At 40.7% G+C, this 20,903-nt stretch overlaps 1 protein-coding gene across 4 annotated transcripts in view; it reads left to right on the plus strand.

Annotated features, from left to right (window-relative positions):
• SRPK1 (SRSF protein kinase 1) overlaps positions 1-20,903 on the plus strand; it is a 92,125-nt gene that overhangs the window by 52,061 nt on the left and 19,161 nt on the right. For all 4 annotated transcript variants that reach the window (XM_023212632.3, XM_023212631.3, XM_023212629.3 and 1 more), the window contains 5 exons: positions 833-858; positions 1,293-1,506; positions 1,886-2,305; positions 2,678-2,778; positions 12,494-12,601. In XM_023212632.3, coding sequence (XP_023068400.1) covers positions 833-858; positions 1,293-1,506; positions 1,886-2,305; positions 2,678-2,778; positions 12,494-12,601 — 869 coding nt within the window. The remainder of the gene's footprint in view (positions 1-832; positions 859-1,292; positions 1,507-1,885; positions 2,306-2,677; positions 2,779-12,493; positions 12,602-20,903) is intronic.

Genomic DNA, 20,903 nt, shown 5'->3' on the forward strand with positions numbered 1-20,903 from the left:
TTTTTTTTTTTTTTTTTTTGAGACGGAGTCTTGCTGTGTCACCCAGGCTGGAGTGCAGTGGCCAGATCTCAGCTCACTGCAAGCTCCGCCTCCCGGGTTTACGCCATTCTCCTGCCTCAGCCTCCCGAGTAGCTGGCACTACAGGCACCCACCACCTCGCCCGGCTAGTTTTTTGTATTTTTTAGTAGAGTTGGAGTTTCACCGTGTTAGCCAGGATGGTCTCGATCTCCTGACCTCGTGATTCGCCCATCTCGGCCTCCCAAAGTGCTGGGATTACAGGCTTGAGCCACCGTGCCTGGCCTATTATGTGTTTTTTTAACCAGAGTTATTATACAAATATTTTTAAAAGAGGAAGACTGAAGATCTGCCTTCCAGCTAAGCTACAGTTATCCATGACATGCTATAGAGCAAATTACTATAGCTCTTGATGTCACCTAGACTCCCCTTTTAAAACTGACAGATTCTGGATAGCATTTGAGGTGAAGAGGTTGTTGCTTGTCCCTTTCTATTTAAAGCAGTGCATGGAAATGGAAAATAGGTGATTTTAGCAGCTTTAGTCGTGGAAACCAGAAATGGGAACTTGGTTCTTTGCACTTACTGATGCTACCTTTTTTTTTTTTTTTAAGTTTTGCAATTTCTGTTATGCATTATTTTCTTTAAAAATGTTAACAATAATATGGCTTCTGCTTAAGTCGTTTAAAAATAATAGTTTTTTCTGCAATGTAGACTACGTAAGAAAGACTTTTCATTCTGGTAGAGTGTTTTATCTGAGCCTTAGTTTATATTGCCTGATGAATGCCAGAATTCTTACTTGGTTTTCTTTTCTTTTCAGTCAGTACTGCTCCCCAACCTAAACCAGTAAGTATAAGGTGTTTCTATATCTAATTTTGATCTATGGACTGCAGGCCTGGGTTCTTCTGTTGTGGATGGTAATAGTTTGTTTCAAGTTTGAGAACCAAAAGGAAAAAAAATTCCTGCGCTTCTATAATTTTCTCCAGTAAATTCCCATGCACCTTCATCAAATTTGTACTGGTGAGGCCTCTAAAAAATTTGAGTTTGAATGTAAACCAGCCCCACAGACTGCTCAGAAGACACACTTTGTTATTTATTCTGTTTTTATTTGGGTTTATAAGAGTATCCCACATCTTTTAATTTAATGAAAGACTTAAGTGCTATGTTAGGGAAAGATTTGTGAAATTTAATTAGGAAGTAATTAAAGTTAACAACTATCTCCAACTGGGGGTAATTAATTAGCTACCTGAAGGCTTTATCTGTTTGTAATCTCCGCCCAGGCTGACAAAATGTCAAAGAATAAGAAGAAGAAATTGAAGAAGAAGCAGAAGCGCCAGGCAGAATTACTAGAGAAGCGAATGCAGGAAATTGAGGAAATGGAGAAAGAGTCGGGCCCTGGGCAAAAAAGACCAAACAAGCAAGAAGAATCAGAGAGTCCTGTTGAAAGACCCTTGAAAGAGAACCCACCTAATAAAATGACCCAAGAAAGACTTGGTATAAATAGAACATCACAAAAATTACTTTACAACACACTTTAACGTTAATTTATCATTGCTATATGATACAGTGGTTTCATACATACAACATATTTCTGGGGGTATCTTTATAAGAATATGGATCTTGTCATAAATGTTAGGCAGGTAATATTTAAATGTAATTTGTAACTTTTCTCAGGAAATGGAACATAGATTTCATTTAACAATTGGGTAAAAGTAAGATCTTGGCCCTTCCAGAAATAGGTTTTAGATGTTTAGTCATGTTTTTATGTCACTCAGTATAAGTTCTAGAAAATGTTTTAATCTTGTGAGAAATGTTTCTGTTCTTTCACTCACACACATATGCATACATCTTTTTTTGTTCGTTTGTTCCTTAGAAGAGTCAAGTACCATTGGCCAGGATCAAACACTTATGGAACGTGATACAGAGGGTGGTGCAGCAGAAATTAATTGCAATGGAGTGATTGAAGTCATTAATTATACTCAGAACAGTAATAGTGAAACATTAAGACATAAAGAGGATCTACATAATGCTAATGACTGTGATGTTCAAAATTTGAATCAGGAATCTAGTTTCCTAAGCTCCCAAAATGGAGACAGCAGCACATCTCAAGAAACAGACTCTTGTACACCTATAAAATCTGAGGTGTCAGACACCATGGTGTGCCAGTCTTCCTCAACTATAGATCAGTCATTCAGTGAACAACACATTAGCCAACTTCAAGAAAGCATTCGGGCAGAGATACCCTGTGAAGATGAACAAGAGCAAGAACATAATGGACCACTGGACAACAAAGGTACCTATGCAGCTATACTTCCTCAACACTCCTTCCCTGCACAACACAATCATAGATTTCTAGACTAAAAGTATCATTGTTTATGTAACTATAGCTTTACAACAGGTATGTCTAAGTTACCTTTAAATTGTAGTCTGTAACTAACTTTATCCATCATGTACTGGGTACACAGCATTTCATTTGTTGCTATGAGGGCAGAGCTTTTTAATTCTAGAAACTCAAGGTGTTGCTATGCTCTTTTTGTCTTAGAAAAATGTAAGTTGTCTTTTGGGTATTGCTGACTGTCTTACTCTTACCTTGGAGAACTTTATTACTCATTGAGTATTTCTCTGTTCATTGAACAGTCTTATTGATGATGCCTGTTGTCTGTAGGAAAATCCACGGCTGGAAATTTTCTTGTTAATCCCCTTGAGCCAAAAAATGCAGAAAAGCTCAAGGTGAAGATTGCTGATCTTGGAAATGCTTGTTGGGTGGTAAGTTAAACTTGTCTCAATGGTGTTTTGAAGTGACTGGGAGAATGAATGAGAATTTGGACTTAGTTATGCAAAACATCTGTAATTCTATACCCAGATTGACACAACACTTCAGTGAATATTTTTTCACATTTAAAATAACCTTTTACTGTGGAAAAGTTTAAATATAGTTACGAAAGTAGAAAGAATGGTAATGGTGATCATGAAAAGTCCTTCTGTTACCCCACCCCACTCCAATTACCCATTACCCAGATTCAGTAATCTCAACTCCTGGCCAGTCTTGTATATATATATTTCATTATTAACTTTTAGACACTCAGTGTTTATGTTCATACTCCCCTACTCCCATTTTCAAAATGATGACTAACTTATAAATTATAACCTCCTTTTAATTCACTTAACATATTTTGGACACTTTGTTTTGTCAGCCAAAAATTTAAATACAATTCAGTTCATTGCATAGTTTCCCTAGTACACTTTAATCTACGTATTTTTAACAGCTCTTTGTGATGAGACTCTGCACACAAATCTTTGTATATTTTCTATTTTTTTTTTTTTTTTTTTTGAGACAGAGTCTCACTGTGTCGCCCAGGCTGGAGTGCAGTGGCCGGATCTCAGCTCACTGCAAGCTCCGCCTCCTGGGTTTATGCCGTTCTCCTGCCTCAGCCTCCGGAGTAGCTGGGACTACAGGCGCCCGCCACCTCGCCCGGCTAGTTTTTTGTATTTTTTAGTGGAGACGGGGTTTCACCGTGTTAGCCAGGATGGTCTCGATCTCCTGACCTCGTGATCCGCCCATCTCGGCCTCCCAAAGTGCTGGGATTACAGGCTTGAGCCACCATGCCTGGCCTAAATCTTTGTATATTTTCTTAGGACATGTCCTAGACATAGAATTGCTAAGTCAGAAGTTCCATGATTTCTGAAAGGGCTTTATGATGTATAGTGTCATTTAACTTATTTTTAATTATTCTTAATGACATGTAATTACAAATAATTGTATGTTTTTTGATGTATAGTGTCATATTACACTCTAGAAAAGATACATCAGTTAGCCGGGTATGGTGGCTTATGCCTGTAATCCCATCACTTTGGGAGGCAGAGGCGGGCGGATCACCTGAGGTCAGGAGTTCGAGACCAGCCTGACCACATGGAGAAACCCCATCTCTACTAAAAATACAAAAAAATTAGCCGGGCGTGTTTTCACATGCCTGTGATCCCAGCTACTCTGCAGGCTGAGGCAGGAGAATCACTTGAACCTGGGAGGCAGAGGTTGCGGTGAGCCGAGATTGCACCATTGCACTCCAGCCTGGGCAACAAGAGTGAAACTCCATCTCAAAAAAAAAGAAAAGAAAAGATACATCAGTTATTCTACCTTTAACAACTCAGAAAAGTATTTTCTTCTATGATCTTCAGGCTAAATAGTGGAATAGTGGATTTTCATTGGCAAATTATTTGTACTGTTGTTTTTTACTATGTATCTAATAAGAAAGTGTTTTAAGGTTTTTTTGTTTGAGACAGAGTCTCGCTCTGTCACCCAGGCTGGAGTACAGTGACACAATTTCAGCTCACTGGAACCTCTGCCCACCGGATTCAAGTGATTCTCCTGCCTTAGCCTTCTAAGTAGCTAGGATTACAGGCGTGCGCCACCATGCCCTGGCTAATTTTTGTATTTTTAGTAGAGGAGGGGTTTCACCATGTTGGGCAGGCTGGTCTCAAACTCTGGACCTCAAGTGATCTGTCTGCCTCGGCCTCGCAAAGTGTTGAGATTACAGGCATGAGCCACCATGCCTGACCAATGTTATTTTTAATGGACATCTTTTTAAAATCTATGATAGAATGATTCACACATAAATGACAGTACTCAAAGAACCATATGCTTTTAAATGGGACATGGTTCAGACCTCAGAAGGATCTTATTTCCCATATTGATTCTAGGATACTGTGATAACCTTTTAGAAAAAGCAGCTTAGCACTGACTGATAAGAATGTGGAGCAGCTTTCCAAGTAATTAGAATTACTCCACTACGCTATCATCTGGTCCGGGTCACCCTGGATGACTTCAGTAGTGACTGCAATAGCTTCTTCACTTTCTCCCTTCTGCTGACCTTGCTCCCCATAGACTGTTGGCAACACATCTATCAGAGTGATACTCTTATTTTTTAATTTGTACATGTTCATGAGGTATAAGTGCAGTTTGTTAGGTTGATATATTGCATTGTGGTGAAGTCAGGGCCTTCAGTGGACCCATCACTGGAACAGTGCACATTGTAACCACCAAGCAACCTCCCTTCATCTACCCTTTCACCCCACCCTCTGAGTCTTCATTGTTCATCATTCCACACTGCCTCCATGTGGACACATTATGTAGCTCCCACTTACAAGTGAGAACATGTGGTATTTATCTTTGAGTTGTTTCAATTATGATAATGGCATCCAGTTCCGTCCATGTTGCTGCAAAACACGTGATTTCATTCTTTTTTTATGGCTGAAAGATATTGTGTACCATTCCATACCACATTTTCTTTACTCCTAGAAACTTGGGTTGATTCCACAGTTTTTATTATGAATAGTGCTGTGATAAACATACAAGTACAGGTATCTTTTTGATATGATTTATTTTCCTTTAGGCAGATACCCAGCAGTGGAACTGCTAGATCATGTGGTAGTTTTATTTTTTGTTCTTTGAGAAATTTTCATACTACTTTCTTTCTTTTCTTTTTTTTTTTTTTTAAATGGAGTCTCACTCTGTTGCCCAGGCTGGAGTGCGGTGATGCAATCTCTGCTCACTGCAGCCTTTGCTTCCCAGGTTCAAGCAATTCTCCTGCCTCAGCCTCCCGAGTAGCTGGGACTACAGGCGCCCGCCACCTCGCCCGGCTAGTTTTTGTATTTTTAGTAGAGATGGGGTTTCACCGTGTTAGCCAGGATGGTCTCGATCTCCTGACCTCGTGATGCGCCCGTCTCGGCCTCCCAAAGTGCTGGGATTACAGGCTTGAGCCACCGCGCCCGGCCATCTTTAAGATTTCTTGTAAGGACGGGTCTGGTGTTGATAAAATCCCTCAGCTTTTTTTTTTTTTTTTTAATCCCTCAGCTTTTGTTTCTTGTAGGAAAGTCTCCCCTCCCTTTCCCCAGTATTTGCCTGGGGATCAGTGGGCCTCCTGTATCTGGATGCCTTAACTCACTTGTTAGACTTGGGAAATTTTTATCTACTATTTTCTTAAAGAGGTTTTCTAAACTTAAAAAAAAATTATTCATTTAATTAATTAATTAGTATTATTATTATTTAGAAACAGGGTCTCTGTTGCTTAGGTAGAAATGAAGTGGTGCCATCATAGCTTGTTGCAACCTTTAACTCCTGGGCTCAAGCAGTCCTCCTGCCCTAGCCTCCTGAGTAGTTGAGACTACAGGCACACACCACCAGGCTCAGCTAATTTTTTTTATTTCCTTATATTTATCTGACTAGAATATTTCAGAGGACCTGTCTTCAAGTTCTCAGATTCTTCTGCTTGTTCTAGTCTATTATTGAAGCTTTCGAATGTGTTTTGTATTTCCTTGAATACATTTTTTATTTAATTTATTAATTTATTTGAGACATTGTCTCACTCTGTCACCCAGGCTGGAATGCAGTGGTATGATCACAGCTCACTGCAGCTTCAATCTCCTGGGCTCAAGCGATCCTCCTGCCTCAGCCTCCTGAGTAGCTGGGACCCCAGGTGCATGCCAACACACCTATCTACTTTTTTTTGGTAGAGACAGGTCTCACTGTGTTGCCCAGGCTTGTCTCGAACTCCTGGGCTCAAGCACCTTAGCCTCCAAAAGTGCTAGGATTACAGATGTGAGCAACTGTGCCCTGCTTCAATGAGTTTTTTAGTTCTAGAATTTCTGGGGTTTGTTGTTGTTAGGATGTCTGTCACCTTGGTAAATTTCTCATTCAAAATCTTGAATGGATTTTCTGATTTCCTGGTATTGATTTTCAGATTTCTCTTGCATCTTATTGAGCTTCTTTAAAATTAATATTTTGATTTATTTGGCATTTCAAGGGATTCTTTTTTGTTGGGATCTGTTGCTGGACAATTGTTGTGGTCCTTTGGTGCTGTCATATTTACCTGTTTATGTTTTCTGTGTCTTCCGTTGATATCTGCATGTTTGTTGCAGTAGTCACTTGTTTCAATTTTTTTGAAATTGCTTTTGTAGGGGAGAATATTTTTCTGAAGTTGTATATATGTTGTTGGTTAAGTAAGATACTTGTTGATTTTGATTTTGGGTACCTCTGGTAATATGGTTTTTGTGTAACTTTTTTGGCAGTACACAGGGTCAGGGGTATCTGCAGTTTCCTCTGTGGCTTAGGGTACAGTTTAGGTTGTAGTGAGGTTTTGCTGGGGACTTGTATGCCAACTGAGCCAGTCTTTGGACCCTGATGGTGGCATTAGTGGGCTCAGTGTTCCTGTTTTTAGGCCCCAGAGCAGTTTATGTTGGTTCCCGTGTTAATGGGTCTTGGAGGGGTGAATTCTTGGGTCTCTGACTGGATATATGAGCAGGTTCTCAGTCCCCTGGGCAGTTGGTGTAATGTAGGGGATGGCAGTTAGAGTGGTGGAGCAACCCGCTGGGACCCAAGCAGTCTGTGTTGTTGTTGTTAGCTGTGATGGATTGGAGGGGGCTAGTCCCTAGTTTTACAACCGCTCATAGCAGGGCAATGGATATTTTCCTAAGTGTGCTTAGAGAAGCTTGGTCTCTGCTGTCCGTCTCCCAGCTGGGTGGCAGTTGCAGCCATGTCACCCAAGGGCAGCGCATAGCCCAGCTGTAAACTCGCAAAATGGTGCCAGCTGTTGGCCTGTGACTGAAAGGGTAGGTTCCCTCTCAAATGAACAGCATGGGCAAGAAACTGTGGGGAGTTATGGTACACTCAAGTCTTAGTCTCACAGAAGCCTGTTTTCTTAGGTATGCATAGGAGAGCCTGGTTTCCCTGTCCCTCCTCAGCCAAGTGGTAGCTACAGCCAGGTCAGCCCGAAAGGGCAAGGCACAACCTAGCATTAAACTCTCAAAATAGCACTTTATGCCTGGGACCAGAGAGGGGAGGGTCCCTCTTAGGCCAGCAGCATGGGGAAGGCGCTGTGGGGAATGTGGTCCACTTACATCTTGGTCTCAACAGCAGCCCATGGCAGGGTGATAGGGACCCTCCCGGGAGTGCATGAGAGTGCCTAGCCTCCCCTCTCCTTCCTCAGAGCAGTAGAGTGACAGCAGCTGTGTCTGCAGATCCCTGGTATCAAGGCTGTCAAAATGGCACCCAGCTGAAGCCGCTTAGACTCAGATGCCTGTGGCATTCTCTGTGGGTTCCCTTTTTGGAGCAACATCTGTCCAAACTTTAGGCAGTTCTGTATGTCAGGCCCAAGGCCCTAGTTGGTTCAGGGTTTCTCCCATAACCAAGGTCATAAAACCCATTTTCAGAATGTGGAATGCTGGGGATTTCTCTCTTACTATATGCCCATGCCAGCTTCCTCAAACCCTTTCCTTCTGGTGCTTCCTGTCACTTCTCTGGTGAATCCTAGCATTCTTTCCTGGACAATGTGTTCAAAATGTGAGTATCTTCTGACTGTTCTGGTTCCCTTCTGTGGATGAGGCACATACTACCTGTGTCTAGTCGGCCATTTTAAATGTAAGTCAAATCATATATTCTCTAAACTTTGCAGTGGCTCCCTTCAGAATGAATACCAAAGTCCTTACCATGGCCCACACACCACCAAGCAAAGAGAACTTACTCTTCCTTCTGCTTGGAATCCTCTTCACGTACAACTCCTTCATTTTCTTTAAGTTTTTACCCAGATATCACTTATCAGGGTGATCTTCCCCCCTAAACACCTAATGTAATTAACAAACCCCCACTCTCCAAACACTTATACCTTTATCATATTCACTCATGTATTTGCCTACTCTTCCTTTCTCCCTGTAACTTTTTTTTTCTCCACAACACTTAACACAACCTAATATTGTATGTTTATTTGCTTAATAAGCCTCTCAATAGAATGTACATCGTATTACAACAAAGTTTTTCTGGTTTACTGCTGTATCTATATTTAGTACTTAGAACAGTGCCTGGTACATAGCAGGGTACTCAGTAAATATTTTAGCAAATTGTGGAGAAATGTATTGACTCTAACAAATACCACACTGTACAAACATCAAATGCCAGTTTCCTGTCCACACCATGTTTCAGGCTCCTGTGCCTTTATGTTTGGAACACCTTCATGTGTGTTTTCTTATCTATGTGGCACACTTTTCTTTATTCCGGTAGAGTCTTCTGTTACTTACATCACAACAGAATTAATCTCTCTTCAACTTTTATAACAAGTCTACTCTGTTAATTCATTCCCACCCTGTGATAACCCATTAGTCCATTTGTGAAGGCAACCCCTCATGACCCAGCCACCTCTTAAAGGCTTAAAGGTCCCACCTGCTAGTAGTACTGTGAACATTGGACATGAAGTTTCAATATTAGTTTCAAAGGGGACAGACATTCAAACCATAACAGTGTCTCTGCATTTAAAATGACTGCGTTCTTGGCTCACGCCTCTAATCCCAGCACTTTGGGAGGCCGAGGCGAGCGGATCACGAGGTCAGGAGATCGAGACCATCCTGGCTAACACAGTGAAACCCCGTCTCTACTAAAAATACAAAAAAGAAATCAGCCGGACTTGGTGGCGGGCACCTGTAGTCCCAGCTACTCGGGAGGCGGAGGCAGGAGAATGGCGTGAACCCAGGAGGCGGAGCTTGCAGTGAGCCAAGATCACACCACTGCACTCCAGCCTGGTTGACAGAGCGAGACTCCGTCTCAAAAAAAAAAAAAAATAACTACGTTCTTTTCACCCATTCACTCATTCAGCAAACATATTGGCACATACTCTGATGTAGGCATTAGGGCACAGTGGTGAACAATACATGTGTGTTGCACCCCATTGGATTCAGATTGGATCTCACTTCTTGATCTCTTCAGCACATCAGCATCTGGCATTCAGTAATGGAATTTTACATAATTTTTAATGAGCTGTATTATTAAAAATACAGTCAACTTTTGAACAACGTAGATTTGAACTACACAAGTCCACTTATACACAGATTTTTTTTAACCAAACAAGGATGGAAAACAGTATTTGAGGAATGTGAAATGCACATATTTGGAGGGCTGGCTTTTTGTATATTTGAGTTCTGGGCCAACTGTGAAACTTGAGTATGCACAGATTTTGTTATGCTCGGGGAATTCTGAAACTAATCCCCGAAGTACACTGAGGGACCACTGTACTAAGTTTTTTATTCTTTTCTTTTTCTTTTTTGCTTATCAGGCATGCATTTATTTACACAGTGAGGGAGACAGTGAGTTATTGAAGCTTTTATTTAAAAATCTGCCTACTTCTTTCACTAGTTTTTCACTCCCCATAACAGTATTTACCTTTATATCACTAATAACAGGTTATATTACTCCAATTTTGTTTTCAGTGTTACATATTATTTTTTTCCTCCTCGAAAATGGGACTTATCTAGCATCACAGCACAAATTCCTCATTTCCCCAATGTAATCTAATTTTTGGCTACATGACCCTTCCATGTTTGTATCATTGAGACTCTAATGCTATCCTCAGCTGAACTGAGCATATATTGTGGTTCCTTTTCCTTTCTGAACCTTTCCATGGTTTCATTCCATTCTGAAACATGTTATGAAACATAACATGTTTCATTTGCTTAGTTTTCTTTGTACTGTTGATCACTTAATTCAATCCCATACTTTTACCCAGTGTTGTAAATACACTTTAATATGTACAGATACATTGAGTGTTCTTTCTACTATTATCTTTCTAAAGCGCTCTGTCCTAGAACCTGGAGTCTTCTAATCTCTGTTCATCTGATTGGGTTGCCCTGTAGGTCTGCTACATTACTGTCATTTGGGATTTCCCTTCAGCATCATCCTGGAGGTTTATTATTTTCTCTATATATATATCCCCTGTTTTCTGTGTCCCCTATCTTTCTTGGTTTATGTCATCTTTTTTGTAGAGTACATGCAACATGCAATAGTTTCCTGAGAAAGGGTATGAGATTGGGTGGGGGAAAGGTAGGATTTGCACATCTGATAGTCTTTATTCTGCTTTCACACTCAGTTTCCTGTGTAGAGAATTCTAGGTTAGAAAACATTTTCTTTCAGAATGTCGTTGCTCCATTGTTTTCTAGTTTCCAGTCTTGATGGTACTAAAGACTGATGCCACTCTAATTCTTTCTTTTTTTTTTTTTTTTTTTTTTTTGAGACGGAGTCTTGCTCTGTCGCCCGGGCTGGAGTGCAGTAGCTGGATCTCAGCTCACTGCAACCTCCGCCTCCCAGGTTCACGCCATTCTCCTGCCTCAGCCTCCCAAGTAGCTGGGACCACAGTCGCCGGCCACCTCGCCCGGCTAATTTTTTGTATTTTTAGTAGAGACGGGGTTTCACCGTGTTAGCCAGGATGGTCTCGATCTCCTGACCTCGTGATCCGCCCGTCTCGGCCTCCCAAAGTTCTGGGATTACAGGCTTGAGCCACTGCGCCCGGCCGCCATTCTAATTCTTAATCTTTATGTGAAACTTTTTCCCCCAGTGGAAGTCTGTAAGATAATTGCATAGTGATGTGCCGCACTCAGCCTGTTTTCACCTCTCATACTAAAGATTTGATGTTCACTTTCAACATTGAAACTCTGATTGTTTGGTTTTGAATCTTAATTTTTTTTTTTTTTTAGGTGACAAAGTGTCACAGTTAAAAAGAGTAATCTTTCAGAAAGCCATATTTATGAATGAAAATAAAATGTCTAGTATGTACTTCAAAATCTGGTGTAGGTACAGTGGCAGAGTTGGGATACAGTTGAAAATAGACTGGCAATGAGTGGTAATTGCTTTGTGACACTAGTATAATAAATGGCATGGGGTTCATGATTCTTTCTACTTTTGTATATATTTGAAATTGTCCATGATAAAAAATAAATGAATAATGAAGGCAAAAAGAAGCTTATGAGTCATATACAGGAAACAAAATTCAGTTACTCAAATGTTATAGGAAAATGTGGAAGACGATTCTCTAATCCTATTGCAATTTAAAAACAGGGAACAGTGTTTGTGAAAAGAGGAAATTACCCAGAGAAAGCTTCAGGTGGAAAACTAGTATAGACCAGGGCTTCAAAGGGTACTAGATGAAATTTGACCAAAACAGCAAAAAGTACTCTAGGTAGAACATCAACATCACCAATAAAGGCATAGAAAGATACTTATTAAAGACAAGTATAGTAAATTGCAGGGTTAAAGCGTTTGGATTCCTTGGTGTGGTAGCTCACGCCTGTAATCCCAGCACTTTGGGAGGCCAAGGCGGGTGGATCACTTGGAGCCCAGGAGTTTTGAGTCCAGCATGGGCAACATAGCAAGACCCCATCTTTACTAAAACAATTTTTAAAAAGAATAAAGCTGTTGTTGTTTCCTAGGCCTGTGTATCTATATTAAGTTTAGGCTCATTTGTTTGTAAAAATAATTTGGAGTAGCTGTGTGTAAGGCAAAGGATTGTTGGAGCTAATAACATAAAAATGCTGTTTAAGAAATAAGCAAAGTGAGAACTTTGGTTTGGGCAAAACTTCAGAGAGTTTATTTCCATCTTCATTGTTAAGCAGTATTGACTTGTTACTTTTTCGAATGAAGTTTAAAATATTGTTTCCTTCGTTTTCTCAGCACAAACATTTCACTGAAGATATTCAAACAAGGCAGTATCGTTCCTTGGAAGTTCTGATAGGATCTGGCTATAATACCCCTGCTGACATTTGGAGCACAGCATGCATGGTAATGTTTTTTCCCCTTGGCTTTCACTTGTTAAGTGGTACATATCTTGCCCTGTTTGCTAATTTCAGTAAACCAGCAAATTAACTAGCAGAAAAGAACGTAACACAGATGACTTACCATAGGAATTCTAAATTCTATGTCTAGAGAGGTCCAAATTCAAAAATCTGTCTGGCATTTCATTTAGTTACTGCCAAGTTCCTGTTAGGTGAAGGAACCAAATGTTTCTTACTACAGATAGTTGGGGGGAAAAATAATGAAAATAACTACTAAGAGGTGTTGTTGGTTTTGATAAGGGGATTACAAGTATCTTTGCATTTTTAGCACTCATCTGTTTTCAGATCAGAGAAACCCCTGGAAACTGCTTCATTTTGTACAATTCTGCAGCTCCTCAGATATCTTTGTAGCTCCCAAGATATGAAGTCCAATCATTCATAGATTCATAAATGGCTATTTAGCCCCCGGCAAGCAACTATTCCAGTAGTCAGATTTAGTTGATCATAAATGATTTCCTATTAATAGCCTCATGTTGGAATGTGTTACATCGTTTCTTAAAATGTATTATACTCCTTAATATCTTTAATCACCACAATTTCTAACCATGTTTATTTACTTGTTTCTCTTCTATGTTGTAAGCCCCATACTGTCAGGAATCATGGCTGTTATGTATAACTGTCTGGATTCATTGCCTGACACATTTTGAGTGATCGCTTACAATGTAATTCCGATGCTAACTACTCAGAGTTATCGCAGACTTCATAGGTTAAGAGCATGGTTCCCCACAAGATTGCTCTCACTTCAGACACTAACCACAAGCCACAGGATCCACAAGCCACTTGTTCTTCTAACCAACTGGCTACAAATTAAGAGGTTTGCATTACCCCCTCAGAAAGTCCTAAGCTTGCTATAGTTTTTTTATAAAGAATACCAATCAGGACACATAGGGGAAAGTCTGAAAGGGTACTAAACATGAAGCTTCTATGTCCTCAGGACTTGTCACCCTCCTGGCACATTGATGTGTGTCACCACCGCGGGATGCTCACCCAAGCTTCAAGTGTTCAGAGTTTTATTGAGATGTCATTAATTAGGTATTGATTGAAGCATTGGCCATGTGATTGAGCTCAATCTTCAAGCTTTCCCTCCCTTCCCTGGAGGCTGGGAAGTTGGAAAGACCCAATCCTCTGATCATGTGGTTGGTCTTTCCCGTATGTCCAACCTTGATCTTAAAACTATGTAGGGGCTGGCCACAGTGGCTTATGCCTGTAATCCCAGCACTTTGGGAGGCCGAGGCAGGTGGATCACTTGAGGTCAGGAGGTTGAGACCAGCTTGACCAACATGATGAAACCCTGTCTCTACTGAAAATTAGCCAGATGTGGTACATGCCCAGCTACTTGGGAGGCTGATGCAGGAGAATCGCTTGAACCTGGGAGACAGAGGTTGCAGTGAGCCAAAATCACACCATTGCACTCCAGCCTAGGCAACAAGAGCGGAACATCAAAAATCCAACTATATAGGGCCCCAACATGAGTCACTTTGTTAATATAAACTTAGATATGGTCCAAGAGACCCACCATGGACAAAGACACCTAGCTCTTGGAAATTCCAAGGGTGTAGTGAAAGGGTGGCCTGCCCCCCCACACCTGTGGGTGTTTCTAGTTAGGTGGAAAGAGAGACTTGAGAAAAGAAATGAGACACAGAGACAGAGTATAGAGAAAGAAAAAGTGGGCCCAGGGGACCAGCGCTCAGCATACCGAGGACCCCCGCCTGCACTGGTCTCTGAGTTCCCTCAGTATTTATTGGTCATTATCATTACCATCTCAGAAAAAGGGAAGTGGCAGGACAATAGGGTCATAGTAGGGAGAAGGTCAGCAGTAAGACATAGGAATAAAGATCTCTGTGACTTGAATAAGTTTAAGGAAAAGTGCTGTGCCTTGATATGCATGTGTAAACATCTCCATAAACTTTTTTAGTGCATAAAGAGCAGTGTTGCCGCTAGCACATCCTACCTTCAGCCCTAAGGCGGTTTTCTCCCATCTCAGTAAATAGAACGTGCAATCAAGTTTTACACCGAGAGGTTCCATTGCCCAAGGACGGGCAGGAGACAGATGCCTTTCTCTATCTTAACTGCCAAGAGGCCTTCTTTCCTCTTACACTAATCCTCCTCAGCACAGACCCTTCACTGATGTCAGGCTGGGGGACAATGCAGTCTTTCCCTTCCCACGAGGCCATATTTCAGAGTGTCACATGGGGAGAAACCTTGGACAATACCTGGCTTTCCTAGGCAGAGGTCCCTGCAACCTTCCGCAGTGTATGTGTCCTTGGGTACTTGAGATTAAGAGAATGGTGATGACTTTTTTTTTTTTTTTTTTTTTTTGAGACGGAGTCTTGCTCTATCGCCCAGGCTGGAGTGCAGTGGCATGGTCTCGGCTCACGGCAAATTCCGCCTCCCCCTGCCTCAGCCTCCTGCGTAGCTAGGACTACAGGCACCCGCCACCACGCCCAGCTAATTTTTTCGTATTTTTAGTAGAGACGGGGTTTCACCGTGTTGGCCAGGATGGTCTTGATCTCCTGACCTCATGATCCTCCCACTTCGGCGTCCCAAAGTGCTGGGATTGCAGGCGTGAGCCACCGTGCCGGGCCCATTGGTCTTTAAAGCTGGTGGACTGTCTGAAGTAAGGTTTTAATATTGTTGCACAAAATGAAAGAATATTGGAATAAAATCTCAGGCTTCTTTCTTGCCACACTTTAAAGCTTTGTATTTTGAGGAATTTTATTTGAGTTGATTTGCTGTAGAAAATCATAAATGATGGAGATGCCACCAGCTATAACGTATACCTGGTTAATAGATGGCATCTGATTTATTAAAATGTGGATTTGCTAAGATGTAGTTTTTAGTAGTGGATTGTTTACTGTAAGAAGATGAGGACTTTTTTTTTCTTATTCCACATTTCTATTTTATTTGGGGGCGGTAGATCCTACTTGATATTTAATAAAGTATTTCTAATGTCAGGCTTAAGAAGTAAGGCTGAAAGATAAAGGTGTCATTAATCTTGCCTCATAGTTGTGGACCCACTCACATGTCAGAATTTTCTTGATCAAGGAATGCAAGGTACTTACCTGACATGAGACAATATCATGAAAAATTGAGCCCCATTTGATCCTCAAATTTTATTTTGCCAGTCGACATAGAAAAACAAAATGTTGCTTTAAATTTGATCATAGAGGCTGGGCGTGGTGGCTCATGCCTGTAATCCCAGCACTTTGGGAGGCCGAGGCGGGCAGATCACAAGGTCAGGTGATCGAGACCATCGTGGCTAACACCGTAAAACCCCCGTCTCTACTAAAAAATACAAAAAAAAGGTAACTGGGCGTGGTGGCAGGCACCTGTAGTCCCAGGTACTCGGGAGGCTGAGGCAGGAGAATGGTGTGAACCTGGGAGGCAGAGCTTGCAGTGAGCCGAGATCGCAGCACTGCACTCCAGCCTGGGTGACAGAGCGAGACTCTGTCTCAAAAAAAAAAAAAAAAAAAAATTGATCATAGAGCAAAAATTCTAGAATATCAGAATTGCCTGAAGAGATGGATCATCCTGCATCCAAAGTAATTAATTGATGGAAAGATTAGAACCCTCTCTGAGAGGTAATGAGATGAACAAGTTGAGATTGCCTACCACATTGATGATTGAGGAATAGATAGAAGGGCAATTATAAAAAGGGAAAAGGGGACCCAGGTGTGGTGGCTTATGCTTGTAATTCCAGCACTTTGGGAGGCTGAGGCAGGCAGATTACTTGGGGTCAGGAGTTCAAGACTAGCCTAGCCAACATGGAGAAACCCTGTCTCTACTAAAAATACAAAAATTAACTGGTCGTGGTGGCACATGCCTGTAATTCCAGCTCCTCGGGAGGCTGAGGCACAAGAATCTTTTGAACCTGGGAGGCAGAGGCTGCAGTGAGCTGAGATCACACCACTGCAACCCAACCTGGGTAACAGAGCAAGACTCTGTTTCGAAAAAAGGGGGGTGGAAAGGAGAAAATATTTGTGAAGAACATGACAGAGTAAGACTCTGTCTTAAAAAAAAAAAGAAAAAAGAAAAAAAAATTTCCGAACATTGGAGTCAGGACAGGTAGGACCATAACTGGCAGGATGAGATTATCTTCTTCTCTGGCCTTTGAATACCCTTCCTCCCACTATAGGGAAGTATGTTTATAGTCCCCAGTTGTCTTCCTTTTCTGGTAAATTCCTCTTTTGAAGTGATTGCTTTCTGGCATATGTTCCTTTTCTTCACCTTTTGCTCTCTGAAATTCAGGGCAGGATTTGTGGGAGGTTCGGTGAGTATAGCTACACATATTTAGGACATGAGGTGAAGTGCATGTCTTTGTCAACCCCAGAAGTTGGCCAATTACTAATCAAGGGAAAGGTTAGGGGGAAAACTAGAGAATATGCAGTCATCCCTCAATGTCCTCAGGGGATTGGTTCTAAGACCCCTTGCAGATATCAAAATCCACAGGTGTTCAAGTACTTACATAAAATGGCATAGTGTTTGCGTATAACATATATAACCGTATGGCCTCTGTATCCTTAAATTGTTTCTAGATTACTTATAATACCTAATATAATATAAATGTTATGTAAAGTTGTTACACCATTTTTTTTAACTTGGTTTTTTTGTTTTTTTGTTTTTTTAAGGGATGGGATCTTGCTCTCTTGCCCAGGCTGGAGTGCAGTGGTGTGATCATAACTCAATATAACCTCAAACTCCTGGGTTCAAGGGATCCTACCACCTCACTCCCCAAGTAGCTAGGACTATAGGCATGTGCCACCCACTTGGCTCATTTTTAAATTTTTTTCTCGTAGAGACCAGGTCTTGCTATGTTGCACAGACTGGTCTCAAACTGTTGGCTTCAAACGATCCTGCTACCTCAGCCTCCCAAAACACTGGGATTATAGGCATGACTCACTGTGCCTGTCCTTTACTTGTATTTTTATTGTGCTGTTGTTGCTGTTTCTGAATATTTTTAATCTGCAGTCAGTTGAATCTGAGCATGTGGAACCTCAGACACCCAGGGCTGACTAACTTAATTCTTGGTCAGGTGTTTCAGTAAGGGAGTGAATATTTCAGAAGTGGGATCCAAAGGGGTTTATCCGTAACTGTCTTAAGGCTACTAAAATCCTTAAACTATCAAAATCCAAAGTGTAGTAATTTGACCCAAGAGCTCTTTCTCCATCATCACCAATTCACAATCTGAGCTGCCTAAATGACAAGGCAGAAATGTCTGCAGGTGGTTATAACTTCTAGCACTATGCACAATAGCTGTTTAGATTTCACCAAAGATTGTCACCTTTGTTCAACAGCAATAAGTCAGTGGAGGCCAAATTTTGAATGCTATTTTAGTAAGTAATAATTTGAGTTCTTTTTGTACAATTTCCTTATCCTATACAATGAAAGCTATAGGTTTGCTTTTACTTATTTTTTTGTTTTTGCTGCCATAGTGTTCCACTAAACAGAGGTAATACAAACACCAAAAAACAGAGTATAATCTCATCTCTTTCACAGTTCTATAATAAAATCACTAGGACCTGTGTCTTTACAGTAGCTTCCTGCAGTTGGTATGTGCAGAAGTATCTGGATCCCAGGCATTGCTGTCAGTGAAGGTAAAGGAAAGCTGGGTATTTGCTATATTCAAGAGATGGGAGTGATTAAATGCACAGCTCCCAAAGTTAGACATTCTAAACAGGGAAAGAAGCAGGAGGAATTGAGAGAAGCAAGCATTTGTTCCCCAAGAATGATGGAGTTATAGTTAATTAACTATAGGACCTTCATTATAACCCCAGTGAATAGCACACAGTTGAGAGGAAGGCTTTAAGCTGACACCAGCCAGGGTGCACTAGATCCCTGGGGCAAGATAGTCTCCATTTTAATCATTCATAGCTTGTACATGTCCGTTCACGTAACTGTATGTTGGAATATTTATTTTAGGCATGCTTTGATTACCAAAGAAAAATGAAAGCTTTAAGTCTATAGTAGTACCTTGCCCTTATTGTTTACTTTTTGTTTATATCAATTAATGAGAACTTAAATAGATAGGTCTTTCCTATTAACTGAAAAAGGACTCAGCCCTTGGCCCTCTTTTCTCTCTTCCTGGGGGATTTCATCAAGTCCCATGATGTCTCTAGCCTCAGCTCATCTCTATACTTAATCCAACTTTTTATGTCCAGCCGTCTGCTTGACAACTCCATTTGGATATCTGATAAATATCTCAAATGTAACATTTTCAAAATAGAGTGCTTGGTTCACCCTACACATCCTGTTTTTGTAAATTATCCCCCTGTTCACCCAGCCACTCAGACTAAAAGCTTAGAACCTGAACCTTTTAGGTTAATTCTTAATTCTGTTTTTCTCTGTCTACATCTAGTCCATCAGCTGTTTTTATGTGTTTTACCTTCAGAATATATCCAGTACCAGCTAGGTGCAGTTCATGCCTGTAATCTCAGCACTTTGGGAGGCTGAGGCAGGTGGATCACCTGATATTGGGAGTTCAAAACCAACCTGGCCTACCTGATGAAACCCTGTCTCTACCAAAAATACAAAAATTAGCCGGGTGTGGTGGTATGCAACTGAAATCCCAGCTACTGGGGAGGCTGAGGCACGAGAATTGCTTGAACCCAGGAGGCAGAGATTGCAGTGGGCCAAGACTGCACCACAGCCTGAGTGACAGAGCGAGACCCTGTCTCAAAAAAAAAAAAAAAAATGCAATACCAACCACTTTTTACTTTTTCCATTAACTCATTATAACCCATGCCATCATCATTTCACAAATGGATCAATACAGTGACCTCCTAATTTCCTTTCTCTGCTTCTGTTTTTCTCCCTTCATGTCACATTATCACATAGTGGCCTGAGTGGTCTTAAGTGTTAATCAAATCATATTACTCCCCTGTTTTAAATCCTCTAATTGCATCTATTCCACTCAAAATCCTATTTTCTTTCCCTAGTCTTGTGAAGCTCATTCTTACCTTGGACCTTTGGACGTGCCTTCTCCTTCACCTTATGCAGGTCTTTGTTCAACAGAATCTCTTTAGAGATATCTTCCTGACGACTTTATTTGAAATAACCCCCACTTTATCACTTTTCTTTGTCACATAGAACTTGTGATTCCCTGAAATACATGGGTTTTTTTTATGTTTGCTTTCTATATGAGGCAGGGAAATTGTCTGTGATTCTTAAATAGGAAAGGGGTATGTGCAGTAGACATATGCATTTTGAAAAAGTTCTTCAGCAATTCTTACATACACCTTTGATACAGAACCATTTATTTGCTTTGACTAATATAATTTACAGCTGTGTTAAGACTGGAAAAACACTACTTTTAAAACTGGAAATGAGTAGTAGAATAAATTTAGTAACAACAAAAAAACTAATAACTGAACTCTGGAGTTTCCCAACCATCCTTTTTGACCTGTGGCTATTGTAACCCTCTTTCATCCTCTCTGGTGCTGAAACATTACTTCCTTGCTGTTAAGACGTCTTTCCTTTGCTTCATTCCCCTGCTGTTGGTTGTTTGCAGAGCACTAACCACTAGGACTGGGTACTTAATTATGTTACTTCTCCATATCAAGAGGAGCAATAAGTAGACTTCTAAACAAAATTTGAACAAAACTTGGCATATCTGGTTTGAAATGAGTTTCAAAGCCACCTTCAACTTAGTATCTTCATGATTTGAGCAATTAAATATGGTTAGTAACAGAAATAAGGCATGAATGATACTCGTCAGATGTTTCTAGAAATATTGTTATAGTTAAAACTAAATTTACTTTTTCCCTTTTTTTGTCTTTTTTAACTCTTTAATCATTATCTCCCCATTATCTTCACCCTTCAGCCTCTGTAACCACCATTCCACTCTCTGCTTCTATGAGTTCAATTGTTTTAGATTTCACATATAAGTGAGAGTGTTGCAGTATTTGTCTTTCCGTGCCTGGCTTATTTATGTTTTCCAGTTCCATCCATGTCATTGCAAATGACTGAATTTCCATCTTGTTTTTAAGGCTGAATGGTATTCCATTCCATTGTGTATACAAGTTGAATATCCCTAATCTGAAACACTTGGTACCAGTTTCAGTTAGGGGAATTTTTTAGATTTTGGAATATTTGCAGAATACATACTGTCTGAACATTTCTAATCCAAAAATCTAAACTTCGAAATGCTCCAAATGAGCGTTTCCTTTGCGTGTCGTGTCAATTTTGGATTTTGGAGCAACCTGTATATACCACATTTTATTGTCTGTTTATCTGATCTGTATAGACTCAAC

Source organism: Piliocolobus tephrosceles, chromosome 5 (assembly GCF_002776525.5).
Source record: "Piliocolobus tephrosceles isolate RC106 chromosome 5, ASM277652v3, whole genome shotgun sequence".
NCBI classification, from domain to species: Eukaryota; Metazoa; Chordata; class Mammalia; order Primates; family Cercopithecidae; genus Piliocolobus; species Piliocolobus tephrosceles.